The sequence below is a fragment of the Bactrocera oleae genome, chromosome 2 (assembly GCF_042242935.1).
Source record: "Bactrocera oleae isolate idBacOlea1 chromosome 2, idBacOlea1, whole genome shotgun sequence".
NCBI classification, from domain to species: Eukaryota; Metazoa; Arthropoda; class Insecta; order Diptera; family Tephritidae; genus Bactrocera; species Bactrocera oleae.
The window spans coordinates 63,177,814-63,191,578 of NC_091536.1; the positions used below are offsets into that span (position 1 = coordinate 63,177,814).

A 13,765-nucleotide genomic window follows, 5' to 3' on the forward strand; every position below is an offset into this window, starting at 1 on the left:
AAGACTGTTATTTACCATACAGGATCACATTAGGGAGGGGCATCTGCAGTTCAAATTTTTTAAAAAGTGGGCGTGGTTCCGATCCCTAATAGGTTTAATGTGCATATCTCCTCTACCGCTAAAGCTATAATAACAAAATACACTCAGCACAAATGTTTTTAGCACCTCTATTGACGGTGTGAAAATGAGCGAAACTATCAAAAGCGCGTTAATCAAGCACTAAACACGTCAGAGACATTAAATTTTATCTCTGGGATGGTATGAAAACCATATAGGAACCGACATCAAAATGAGACAGTGGGCGTGGTACCACCCACTTTTAGGTGAAAATCCATACCTTGAGATCTTCTTAACCGATTTCAACCAAGTCGGTACATAACATTTTTTACGAAATTTCACGTTCTGTAAAGAATAAGTTTTGCGCGCTTCGCTCCACTTATGATCAACATAATCGGGCTTCTGAGCGTATTATTCGCAACATCATCACCCATCTTGAGACACAGCATTCATTACTGGATAATATTCGACCGAATAAAAGCGTACAAAATACAGCTTATGCAAGAACTGAAACCGCGCGACCTTCCCAAGCGACATCGCTTCGCTCTATGGGCTCTTGAAAAGTTCCAAGAATATTCGACGTTTTCGAGCCAAATTTTGTTCAGCGATGAGGCCCATTTGCTCAACTGATATGTAAACAAACAAAATTTTCGCATATGGGACGAAGAGCCACCTGAAGAGATTCAAGAGCTGCCATTTCATCCTGAAAAAACAATGGTTTGTGGGCCTGTGGAATCATCAGACCATATTTCTTCAAAAATGATGCCGGTGAAAACGTAACCGGCAATGGCGACCGTTATAGCGCCATGATAACTGACTATTTGACGCCTGAAATTTTAACTCACGATCTCGGCGACATTTGGTTTCAACAAGACTGCACCATTTCCCACACATCGCATCAATCAATGGATTTATTGAGTGAACACTTCGGTGAGCAGATAATTTCACGTTTTGGGCCGGTCGTTTGCTCACCAAGATCGAGTGATATAACACCGCTATACTCTTTCCTGTGGGCATATGTAAAGTCTAAAGTCTAAGCGGACAATCTCGCTTCAATTTAGTCCTTGGAGCAAAACACCAGGCGTGTCATTCGGCAGTTACCTATCGATATGCTCGAACTAGTCATCGACAATTGAACTCAACGGATGGACCATCTGAGACGTAGCCGCGGCCAACATTTGAAAGAAATAATCTTCAAACACTACATGCCAAAAAATGTGCTTTCTAATAATAAACATTCCCCCTCAAATTAGAATTTTCTGTGTTTTTTTCTTAAAAAAAGTGGGGAACCTCGAAATGCGGTTATATTCAGGATATAAGTGAATATAATATAAATAAATCCAAATAAATAAATTTTTTTGTTATATATAAGTATAAAATTCAAAATAAATTCGTTAAGAGCCGAAACTGCAAAATTTAACTGCTGAACTCCGGAATAGAAGGAAAATCTACATAATTGGCCACAACCGCAATGCAACTACAGTGAAAAGCAAAAACAATGCAACATGACAACAACCATTTAAGCTTTCAAACACAAGCCACAATGCAGCGATTACAACAATACAACACAACATTACTTGTATACATAAAAACAACAAAAACAAGGGATACAATTTTACCGCAAGACAGACATTGTGCTAATTGACTGCAAAATATTACTAGAGTATCCAAACGATCACTACGAGAGAGAGGAGACACACACGCACATTTGGACACTTCTTTGTATGCATGAATGTCAGAGCAAATTGATAACTGTCAACATTTTCGAAACGTCATTTTAACAACTGCAGCATATATGTGTACCTGTTATATACAATGCACGTAGCCAGATATTTAAAAAACAACGTATTCAGTAACTTTTATACTGATACTTATCATGATATTGTTGCTTTAGAAAATAACTCACAACAAATTTCGTGAAGATATATCGTCAAATAAAAAAGTTTCCCCTACAAGCATTTAATTCCGATTGTTTTATTTGTATGGCAGCTATATGGTATCGTATAGTGGTACGGTATCAGCCGTTCCGACAAATGAGCAGCTTCTTGGTGAGGAAAGCAGATTTAGGATATGACCGTTTCTCACCAAGAAACTTTTCATTTGTTGGAATGGCCAATATCGGACCACTATAGCATATAGCTGTCATACAAACTCAACAATCGAAATGAGTTTCTTGTATGGAACACTTTTTCATTTGACGAGATATCTTTACGAACGGATCATTATCTAATGCAATAATGGAATCTCCGAAGAAATTTTTCAGATTGAATCACTATAGCGTATAGCTGCCATATAAACTGAACGATCGGAATCAAGTTCTTCTAAGGAACATTTTGTATACATATGTGATGGGTATTATAGCTTCGGTGCGACCGAACTTAACGCTTTTTCTTGTTTTTTATATAATCCGTTCTGTTCGCTTTGGTATTTAATCGGAAACAATGCTATCAGCAAATAAAGTTAAGGTTTTCTTCAGGTTTGTTGTTCGCATAAGTTCAATTCCTTGCATTGCGAAATCCACAGATTTTGTTTTTGTTGTAATGGCAAAAACGTACCTGTAAAAATTATGACAAATGCTGATGAATTGATAGTCCTTATCCAGATAAAAATTCGACATCGTTCCGTTTCATGTTTTAGCAAGTAAGTGTTAAGCTCGATTTCCGGCAGCTCGCTTTTAGTAACTTCTTTCTTGCCTTTAAAGATTTAAAGATTAAGATTTGAAATCAGATGCCAGCGTAAACAAGCTCTTTATTTTCAAATTAAATCGTGCCTAAATCATTTTGTTTTCCCACATATTTAACATAGAATTTTTTGATATTTCACAATAAGCTTTTTATCTCCAAAGAAAATAAACGTACAACTTAAAAAGAATGATATTCTAATTGAAAGTTTTAGGCTTCCTAAAAAAGATCTTAATAATTTTTTCATAACACCATTTCTTTAAAAATTATACTAAGTTAAAGTTAGGCATCAAATGTACTGTTCATATACAAGAAGTACAACATGTCGTATGAGCAAGGTATATGGTAAATCACTTGAATGCTCAGGTCATTTCATTGAAAAAACGGCGTATAACTTTTAATAAATTTTTAACTCGAATTTTTCCTGGTTGTAAGTTTGCTTGTTTAAAGCAAAATATCAAAAAGTCCCATAATATATGTTGTACATGGGAAAAGAAATATGATCCTTTTTTTGGGTAAAATTTGTAATTTCAGGGGGCGTTTTCAAAAAAAAAAAATCAACTACTTGGTAAATAACGGTCGCCCTATTTTTATTATTTCTCAAATCACAGATATAATCGGTGGTTTCCATAAGCTACAAAGAACCGACGCCTTTAGGAAAAAAATTGTAAAAACGTCCTTCCACATTTAAACTTTGCAGAAAGTTCAGCTTTTAGTTCCACAAGACATAATGGGCAGGATTGTACTAACTGTAAAAGTTTTCCAGCGGTTTTTGTCATTTTGAGTTTTGGCTCCTAATTCTTCAATTGCAAAAAACTATGTAAAAAAATATGTAAAAAATAACACAGAATGTGAGACATAAAAAATGAAGTATGATCACGAACACGAAACTTTTGTGGGAAACATTTACAATTCACCGTTTAGTTAAAGTCAGTTTATACGAGGGTAGTTAGTTAAGCCAGGGTACATACGAATAAACAAAATTCGGAAGGAGTAAACTTTTATTTATCAGCCTAATCTATTCGCATGTTTACCAAGTATTTAAATTTTATATATTTCTTTCAAAACCCCTTTATGCAAGTTATTATGCCAACTCAATTTGTTCTTTTTACAGTAACCTATGAGAGAGAATAAGGAACGGTGGTCCAAATATTCACGCTATGATCTTGAGAGAAAATTAAATGATTTTAAGGGACAGTCAACTAGAGTCGTTTACTACATCTATTGCTTAACTCGGCTGCTGATCTATTGTGAAAAATCCGTATTCCAAGTGGGAGTCAAAGTATTTATACAGTCGCTTTAGCATGAGTTGCTCGAAGTTAGATTTTTACACTTAAGAAATCTATAGCCTCAGCAACCGCAGACGATTTTAATTAATATTGCTCGCAAGAGCTGATGAGAGACTTGAAATACATTCTTAAATGTGCGTTACAGTAATGAAACTGAGTTTATGAACATCTGTTTTAAACACCGGTTCTCCATTTCGCCTATGAGATGACGAAACGAGTAAAGACAAGTCGTGAATCCTAGTCGGCAATCCAAAGATTATAAACGGTATAAAGTTTTTTTTTCTCTTTTTATCTCCATCATTGTGATCGCTAAATCAATGGTATAAGTTGTAAAATGTTTTCTTACACTCCCTATATTGAAGATCTGGCCCTCACGATTACTTTATTTTTGTCAAAAAATGGTGGGGTGATGATAGAGTTGCAACAATGAACAACGGAAGAGTTAACAGTGATTTGAGCGTGGTTGAAAAAAAATAATAATAATAAGGGGTTCTAAGTTTAAAAGAAAACAATTATATTATAAATATAATTTTGGCATGGTAGCGTCGGTGGCGGGATTATGTTGCTGATCTCTATACTTTACAGTTATTGTATAAGAAGTCTAAACTAATTTGTGACCACTGAATGTAATGATACTTGTTTCACAACCCTTCATTTATCTTTAAATGTACCATATTTTTATTAGTCAGTGAGTTTCTGGGTCAGCTAAGGATTTAGAAAAAATCTAAAAATAACGCCTCATTTCCATTCTTACCATTGAATATAACTCAGAATTAAGAATAAACTAAATTAAATTTCTTGAAGAATAGCACAAATAGGATCTGGATCGGTCATTAATCTAGCGATAAAAATTATTTACAAACAAACATTAAAAAAAAAACAAGAAAAACCTTAACTTTGGTTGCACTGAAGCAAGAATACTCTTCACATATAAAAAAGTTTTCAATACAAGAACTAGATTTTGATGGTCCAGTTTGTACGGCAGCTATATGCTATAGTGGTTCGACATCGGTAGTTTCGACAAATGAGCAGCTAAATTGCATATTGAAATCACAAAAATTGATGGACCAGTTCTAGTATATACGGACATAGCTAAATGGACTCAGTTCGTCGCAATGATCATTTATGTATGTATAAAAAAAATATCCGATTGTCAAACTCAAACCCAATGTCACAGTTGGTTGATATCTGTCACGTAACAGTCATTAGTTGAAAAATCAATGCAGCATTGGCAATCGCCAAACGAGAAATTCAAAGTCACTAATATTTCAAACTGCCCTCGTATTTTTGTTGAACGTTGTATACCGTTTTATACAAGGCACCAAATTTATGCCTTCTGCTCACTTCACTTTCTCGTTTGTTATTTATGTTTTTTTTTTGTCTCTTTTATTGTGTTTATGCACATTGCAAAACGAAACCAAATGGATGCATCAACTTGAATTCGAGCACACAAAGTAACAGATACTCTACGAAGAAACACACATACACACTTACATGTAAGCATCAAACTTGACAATAACGGCCACGGTGTACTCAACAAACTGCTCGTGCAACGCATCCCTGCGCCTGGATAACAATGACACTAAGGCAATGAGAACGACTAGCAATTTTAACAACTTTCTGGAACTTTTTTCATGTTTGTTTGTTGCTAAATTCCAGCGATGGTGCTATGTTTGTGCCGCTGAATGACAAGGCACCTGCCACACCCACAAATACTTTCGCTGTACGCTGGATGACGCCAACATGCAACCTCGCGTTCGCGTCATAGTACCGAGCATAGTTGGCTCACTCGCTGCCGGTGCATGGAGTGGCTCTATACCTCAGAGGCTGTATGTATGTCTCGCTGACAGGCCCAGTGCTCCGCACTTGTCTCGTTGTTGTTGCTATATTTGTTTTTGTTGTTGTTGTTGTATTTTTGGTAAGCTAGGTTGTTTGCTTGGCTGTCCATTCGGCTGCTGACAGTGGTAGCTACCTAAAGGAGATAGTGTCTGCTTGGCGTCTTTTGCCTAAAAGCGCGCCTCGCCTGTCAGAAAACTCCCTCAGCTGGGCGCATGCCACAAGACATTAAAGGAACAGCGATAGTACTCGTGCAAGTTGGGCATTGAAAAAATAAACAAGTCTTCACACAAATATACAATACAAATAAGTGTACAGTTTAAGCTACAACAACATCAATGACAGTAAATTTTCTATAGTGAAACTTTTTCGGCTACATCTTAACAACTTTTATCATATTTATGGCAAATGTAAAGAGTTCGACTCCTTCTAGTTGTGGGTTTAATCTTGTGCGGGTGTGTGAACATGGAAGTCATTATATTACGATCAGCTAAGTATACCATAGTTTTTCTCCTAAATTAGTTTCGTTTTTCGGGAAATTTCACTCAGTTTGTAAATCAAAGTTAAATTTATTTCTAAAGTTAGAAGTTTTTTTGGCTCTATATATTTTAAAGGGTCGTACATTTGATTGGGGTGGGAGGTATTGGGGTTCCACTAATATGTGGCTTAGTCCTCGTCAGCGAGGGACTGTCTTGGCTTGTATACTAACTGTGTATAAATTGTGGTTAGGGCCACCGAATGCAGTGCTTATTATCACTTCCCTCTCAGTAAGACCGTAATGGTCAACGGTCAGTGTAAAACCTATCAACAGACTTTTTCTGAATTCAACCGTACAGCTCTCAATTAAGCCAAGACACCAGCCGAGGAAGTTCTTGACACTTACAATCAGCGATTTTTCATTGTTGCTCTATCCTAATCTTTACCTTATAATATTATAAATACCTTACTGTCATCAAATGAAGACAAAGAAGGGTTAAACCAATAATGGTGTATGCTACCGACAACAAGTTATCAAATTGACCGGAAAATGCGCGGAATTTACAATTAAATACGAGGCAATAATTTTCCAGCGTGATAACGCTTGACCTCATGTTGCAAGAAGGGTTAAAAACTATTTGGAAAACAGTGATAGTTGGAAAGTCCAGCAAATGTACAGATATTATTTTATCTTGCCTTCTTCCGTACAATATTGATTATTGTTCTCAAGCAATGATGAACTCTGGTAAGAGCAAATTGTTCAATGAAGATCTTACATTCTAGGGTTCTAGAAGGCGTTTGTAGTTGTGCAAGTGCTAGTTTTTGACCAGCGCTCACAGAAAGCAGCTGTCTAGTATAATATCGGATGAAGGCAACGGAGCTCCGACACTTTCCTGTTTCGATATGGAAATTGGGAAACCGGAACAAAAGAACAGCATCGTTTGCTTTCGGGTTTTAGAACATTAAACATTACATTTAAGAACATAAATTTTATATTATTTATGAATATGCAAGGAAAGAGTGAAACATTCCAAATCCCAATCGTACTGCTAACAAGTTTGTTGGAATAATTGGAATAGTTGCGACGTAAAAAACTCTTTCGCAAGCAAACTCTGAGTACTCTATTAAAGGACCAAGATTAGTTGTATTTAATTTTTCTCTTAGGTAACTATGATCTATATAAACTAGTATAGAAAAGTTTTGCCCTCTATTCCTTACAGACTTCAGAGATAATATAGTTATATACAGATAGCGTATACTTCTTGTCTAAGGAAAATTATCTGTGATTGTATCGTGAATTGCGAACTTAGCATCTGGGACAGAATAGTTCGTCTGGATATATGTTTGTGTGTATGAAAAATGTTGTCTTTAAGAGATTATATTTAATAATAATTTAAAAAAATTTTGGATTCCCTTGTTCCCGTAGCCGAATTATAGTAGAACCTCTGAAAAAAGGTGTATGGCGATGAGGAATAGATTTCTGCTTAAAATTATCTGAAATACAAAACCTAACAAAAATATTATTATTATAGACGAATACAGGTAATGATCGAAGATCTAATGAAAACTTTGATTTTTGAAAAAGTGACCGCTTCTAAAAACAAAATCGAAATTGTTATCAAAGATATTAATCCTTTGATCATTACCTGACAGATATATCTAAGAAGGTCGCTTGAAATTTTCAAGTCGATCGGTCTAGCTGTATCGGAGAAATTTTGCTCATCGACTCGGAAAACGTTTCAAGAAAAACGCATTTAAAATTTTTGGAGCCGACTAAATTAGCTTGCAAAATTCTTGCAAATTACCTTACCTTAAGTTTTAAATTGGATTAAAGCTGTCAGTACACTAACCAAGTTCTGAAGAAATTCTAATTTTTGCGTCTCCAAATTAAGGTAATGTAGAAGAGTATTTATTTCAAAACCTTGGCGTTAATAACTTTACAGCCAGCTGGTCAATGAATGTTAAAGATTTTGGGTGCTATGGTTTTATGATGATGCCACAGCCTCTTAATCATATCAGCGTTGCAGACGCCAAACCTTAAAATATTTCTCTTTACTTAACTAGAAACAAGCTGAGCTTTGAAAATGTGGTGAAGTAGCTTAAATATATGTACAAGTATTCATGTTTTTGTCCATCGTTTAACATGCCATCATGTCTTCTTACTTAAACTTTACACTTAGCAATAGTGAGCTTGTCAAGTCGAATTTCGCTTCTAACCAGCAACAAAAATATCAATGCGGTATATAAAGCTTGAAAAAGTTCCGCAAAGCAATTTCAAAGCAATGCCATCTAGGGTTGTACAAACAAGAAATAACTAACCTGAACATTGATACTGATGACAGCAGCCAACCACTTAAGTGGAATAGTCGCATTGCGGACTCTGCGCTGCAGTCGAAGTTTTGTATACGAATGCAATCAATGTTAGTCGGCTGAGTGGTAAGCAGGTGTGATTATGTACATAACAATATTTCTGTGCAGTTTGTATGTCTGCAACATATGAGTGCATATGCAAACATACCATACATATGTACATAAACCTACTGTTTGGAAAAATAAAATACCTCTTCCAATTTAAGTTTTACTGTGTCAAAGGAACAATTGAAAGTTGGGCAAACCGATATGTGCAATGGGCACAAAAAGTTGTAATAGAAAAGTTAAAATAGTCTAGAACTAAATAACTTAAAAATCATGCAATTTACTAGGAAGTACACATACACCCAAGCAAATATGCGTATATACTACATATATAACCAAACAAGTGATTTAGGTAAATGCTTAAAATGGAAACTAGTACATGTTTTCACTTTTGATCCGTTATATGCAGTTACAGTTCAATTACTGCAAATTTTTACAGTTAAAGTTCGCTGAATACACTTTAGAACAATTTAAGGCCGAAAAAACCACGTTACTACTGTGTTAGTTTTGTTTCGTTTGGTAAATATTATATGTACATGAATATATACATATATACACACGTCGTACAAAACGTTATTACCAACAATTGAACACAAGTTGGTTGTTTGCGTGTTATACGCTCATACTGAGACGATTGAGTTTTAACTTAGACTCCGCCTATTTAAAGTGGGCGTAAATTGAGCACAAGCACTGCTATTTGCCAACTGAAATTAAAGTGTTCGCTTAATTAAAACGCCTTAAACACATGCCGATTTCTTAATTGAAAGCGGCAATTTAAATTATACGGCGATTTCATATTAATATGAATAGCATCTAAACTGTATTGATTTGCTAAATCAAAAGTTAGTATTTATTTCATTGCATTTTCATAACTTCAATTACTCTGAAAACCCAAAAACTTTAAGGTTACCCGCTTCACGTCTTCGGTCGTTACCATCTTTATCATCACACGCATAAGCGAGTAAATATTGCTTGGGATGCCATGCTACTGTGAAAGTTGCCGCATCGACACTGACATCAGCCACTTTTTCGCCTGTCTCCGTATGCGCAATATCAATAAGCAAATCCTCGCTAGCCGATGCCAAAAGTTTACCGTCGTGACTAAAGGATATCGTACGTACCGGCCAATCTAGGCGTGATAGCACGCGCAAACAGGCTAACTCGTTTGCATCCCAAAGTGAGACGAGCGCGTCTGCTGAACCGGTAGCAAAATATTTACCTGCCAAAAAAGACAAAAATATTGCAATTCTAATTCTAACAAAGTGTAATAGTTTTGTTTAAATTCTAATATTACCAGTGGGATCAAATTCAATACATATGCAAGTAGCAGGATGGGCCTTCAGCACGTGCTGCAATTCTAGACTAGGATAGCTTAAGATGTGCACACAACCCATGCCGTTTGTCAAGAAAAACAGATCACTTGTATTATTCCATGCAATTTCATTCACCTGAAAGCGAGATTATTATATATTAATTATTAAACAAATCAGGAGTAATAAAGTAATTGTCGTGTCGTACCTCAAAGTTAAACTGCTCTTCAGCCCGTATTTTATTTGTGCGCGTATCAATGAATGTCACCAAGTCTTCTTTATTACCAACTGCTATAGTTTTGCCATCAGGTGACCATGTGATATTTATATTTTCACCTTTTGTATTCGTAACGGTGGAGCACTTGCCAGCGCGTATGTCCCAAATACGTACAGTCTTATCACCACTAGCCGTGCTGAGCAGGTCTGCGTTTGTTGCATGCCAGCAAAGCTGGTCCACCGAACCGGTATGGCCACGGTAGGTATTCTCTTTACTCTGCGTTTAAAATAATAGAACTTTTTGTAGTTTTTTTATGTACAATATAATCAAAAACACTCATACCACACGATCGCGTTCTAGCGTATAAACAGCTACAGTTTTGTCAAAGGAACCAGAAGCCAAACGTCTGCCATCACAACTCCAGCCCACAGAATGTACCTATTTGTTAAAATTCAATTATATTAATTAAAATATTAATAAATTATAAGCCATCTTGAAATTTTTTAAAGATGATTTTTTTTGCATTGGTTACCTTCGATGTGTGCGCTTTTTGCTCTCGAATTTTACCATGTGTTTTGAAGTAAGCTCTCAAGTCTTCTAAAGACATATTGGATTGTCCCATTTTTTGTCTAATTATTATTATTAAAAAGTCTGATTTCGAATTATGTGTATCAAAGTATTACTGTTTTTAATTATTTCTAAAAAGCCGCAACAGATGTAAACAAAACACCATTTGACAGTATGCTTCTTCTTAATATAGCAAATGAACATTCACAATTATATGCGATAATTTAATTAATCTGGCATGATTATCAAATCGTGCGTGAGTTTAAATAAGACAATACTAAAATCTTATATTAACTTAAGACATCCATGACATTGACCTAAGGGATATTACTGCTTCCTTACACGCAGTTTCATCACTGCGTTCATTTGTCCATTGCTGACATCAACTATTCTAACCCTCTATTTAGCAGAACCTATAGAATTTAAGTTTATATAAATTTGAGTTACACAGTGAATATAAACTGAAAGTCGATCCAGATCATATCCAAAACAATCGTGTCTAAGTAACCAGAACTGACCAGAATTTACATCATTATAAGCATTACCTTGATAACATTTCCAAAATCATTTTGATAATATATTATGTTGTTATATTATGTAAACAGATAATACCATAATTTATGAATTCAAAAGTTGTTCATAAAATTATCAAAAACAGGAAGTTAACCGATTTCATTACAGATAAGCAAGATTTTTTCATTATATTTTAATGTTGGATATATGCAGAACATTTTTTATAATCCTACTTTTAGTTGTCTTATTTTATTAATGAATTATGTTTTGCCTTTTATGTGCATTTGTTTTCTGTATAAATCTATTGGCATTTTGTAATATTTTATATATTAAATTTCAAACTCTCACACAAAATTATTAATTGTAACAAATAGTGACAGAAAATTAATTAAAAATCGCGTAAGTTTTAAATATGGCTACAGTAAGAACTATTAAAAATTAGCTAAAGTAAGCGTAATTGTGTACAACTGCGGCATATGTTATATTTTCCATTTTATAGGTACATATATATGTATGTGTAAGGTAAAATTTTATATAAATAATATTATACTAAATTAAATTCTCATTCCTTTAGAATATCTTCACACAGTCTATATTACGAGTATAACCTTTACTATACATTGCCTTAAATGTAAATTCCCTAAACAAACGTTTAACAAATATGGTAGTTCACCTACTTTTTATATCATTTGCCATTAACCGGGTCACTTATAATTTCTCATGTCTAAAACAAACGTTTTTGCACAATATAAAAGACACAAGCTAGGAAAAATGCAAATGCAAAAAATAGCAACATCTTGTCTGTACACTCACGACGTCCATATTTCTTTAATAGCTTTCCAGACTGCGAAATCGAACCGGCTGTGTTTTGTAGTTCATCACGTGTCGCTTCTACATTTTGCGATGACGCCACCAAGGTTTCTAATGTAATAGCGCTTTTTTGGGTTGTTTCAGACAGGTGTCGTGATATGGCAAGCATTTTCTCTGTTACATTGTTCTCCTGTGATACCAAGTTACCACGATTGTGACGTGTTCCCGCACCAGTTCTTTGCCGCAAATCGCTTTCACCCGTTATAGCCATTAGCTCCTCTCTATTAGCCTTCTCAATTTCTATGCGTGTAGAAATATTTGCTTTTCGAAATGCTTGTAATGTCTTCGAAAATTGATCTCTGTGTGAGTCCACCTCCTTGCACAACTCGGCATCACCAGTATCTCGCGCCCAGTCATCGAGGTGTTGTATACTTTTACGCAAAGCCGCCAATTTAGCACGTCCAGCTTCATTTAACGCCTCCAATTCGTGAATACTGCCACGATATGTTAATATATCCTTAAAAACATACTGGTTAAAAAATTCAATAAAGATGTGCTTTGACCAAACATACCTGTATTATAGCTTTGACCTGTAAATTGTTATCAATCAAATCTTGTCGTATTGACTGCAATGTATACTTATGCATATCCATTTTAGTTAATCTGTGCTATTTTACTATCTATTTATTATTATTATTTGATGCAGTCAATAAATAACAAACGTAAGAACTTTTGCTATTTCTTCCTCTTTTTGGTAATTAGTGTGGCACTCACAATGGTCACAGTGTTGTGTTATATCGGGAATTTCTGTTGGCAAAAATACTGGTTTTCGTTTATGATATATTATTTTATTAACATAACTTATTATTTTAGTAAAATTAAACAACTTATATCTAAAAGAGTTTTGAAATGTACTATAAATGTAAATAAATATTTTTTTTGCATTGAAATTTGCAACTTTTGAATATACATACATATATATAAACTGTAGCATGATTTTAGGGTTTATTCGCTAACGACAAAATGTCGCATTTTTACGGGTTTCCATATCACTGTCGAGTGAGCACCAGTAGATATACAATACTTAGTCCAAATGCGGTCTATACTTTCTAATAACCTCTATGAGAAATAACTTTACATACCCTTATTATATACATATCGATGTATATGTATACAAAATGATGTATGTATTAAAAATATAATAGGGAAACATATGTACATACATATGTACCAGAGAACGTATATTACGTTCTCTGTATGTATATGTTCAGTCTTCATAAAATAAGCAAAAACTAAACTTGCAGAAAGTATAATCAAAACAAAAGAGATTACTTGGCATACCAGAGATACAATTAAAAGTGAACATCGACGCTCTCACACAACCATAAATATCTCACTATAATATAAACTCTCTCTCTCTTTCTAACAATAAGCTACTTTGGCTTGTATGAATTCTCTATTTGTAATTTAGATTCATGTTCTCTTATTGAATATATTACTCTATTCTATTCTATACTCTTATTGAAAGTTAACATTTATAACGACTAAACTGTGCGCTACACCTATGAGTACACTTTCAAAAGAAATTTTTTG

General features: G+C 34.6%; 2 protein-coding genes across 2 annotated transcripts; both read right to left on the reverse strand.

Annotated features, from left to right (window-relative positions):
• Positions 1-9,582: 9,582 nt before the first annotated feature.
• tex (THO complex 3 homolog tex) lies at positions 9,583-11,021 on the reverse strand. Its single transcript, XM_014242361.3, has 5 exons — positions 10,815-11,021; positions 10,625-10,720; positions 10,274-10,558; positions 10,050-10,203; positions 9,583-9,974 (listed from the first exon to the last, which is right to left on the reverse strand). Exons 1-5 carry the CDS (start codon positions 10,902-10,904, stop codon positions 9,634-9,636), a joined length of 966 nt encoding a protein of 321 aa, XP_014097836.1. The 5' UTR covers positions 10,905-11,021; the 3' UTR covers positions 9,583-9,633.
• A 798-nt stretch (positions 11,022-11,819) lies between these two features.
• On the reverse strand, positions 11,820-12,950 carry Sec20 (vesicle transport protein Sec20). The gene is made up of 2 exons (XM_036368799.2): positions 12,745-12,950; positions 11,820-12,689 (listed from the first exon to the last, which is right to left on the reverse strand). Exons 1-2 carry the CDS (start codon positions 12,823-12,825, stop codon positions 12,087-12,089), a joined length of 684 nt encoding a protein of 227 aa, XP_036224692.1. The 5' UTR covers positions 12,826-12,950; the 3' UTR covers positions 11,820-12,086.
• Positions 12,951-13,765: the final 815 nt, after the last annotated feature.

Coding starts and splice junctions, on each gene's coding strand:
- Sec20 (XM_036368799.2), bottom strand. CDS start 12,825: ATGGATATGCATAAGTATACATTGCAGTCAATACGACAAGATTTGATT. Junction 12,690..12,744: donor AGGTCAAAGCTATAATACAG/GTATGTTTGGTC, acceptor TATGTTTTTAAG/GATATATTAACATATCGTGG.
- tex (XM_014242361.3), bottom strand. CDS start 10,904: ATGGGACAATCCAATATGTCTTTAGAAGACTTGAGAGCTTACTTCAAA. Junction 10,721..10,814: donor AAAAAGCGCACACATCGAAG/GTAACCAATGCA, acceptor TTTAACAAATAG/GTACATTCTGTGGGCTGGAG. Junction 9,975..10,049: donor TATTGAATTTGATCCCACTG/GTAATATTAGAA, acceptor CTTTTTTGGCAG/GTAAATATTTTGCTACCGGT.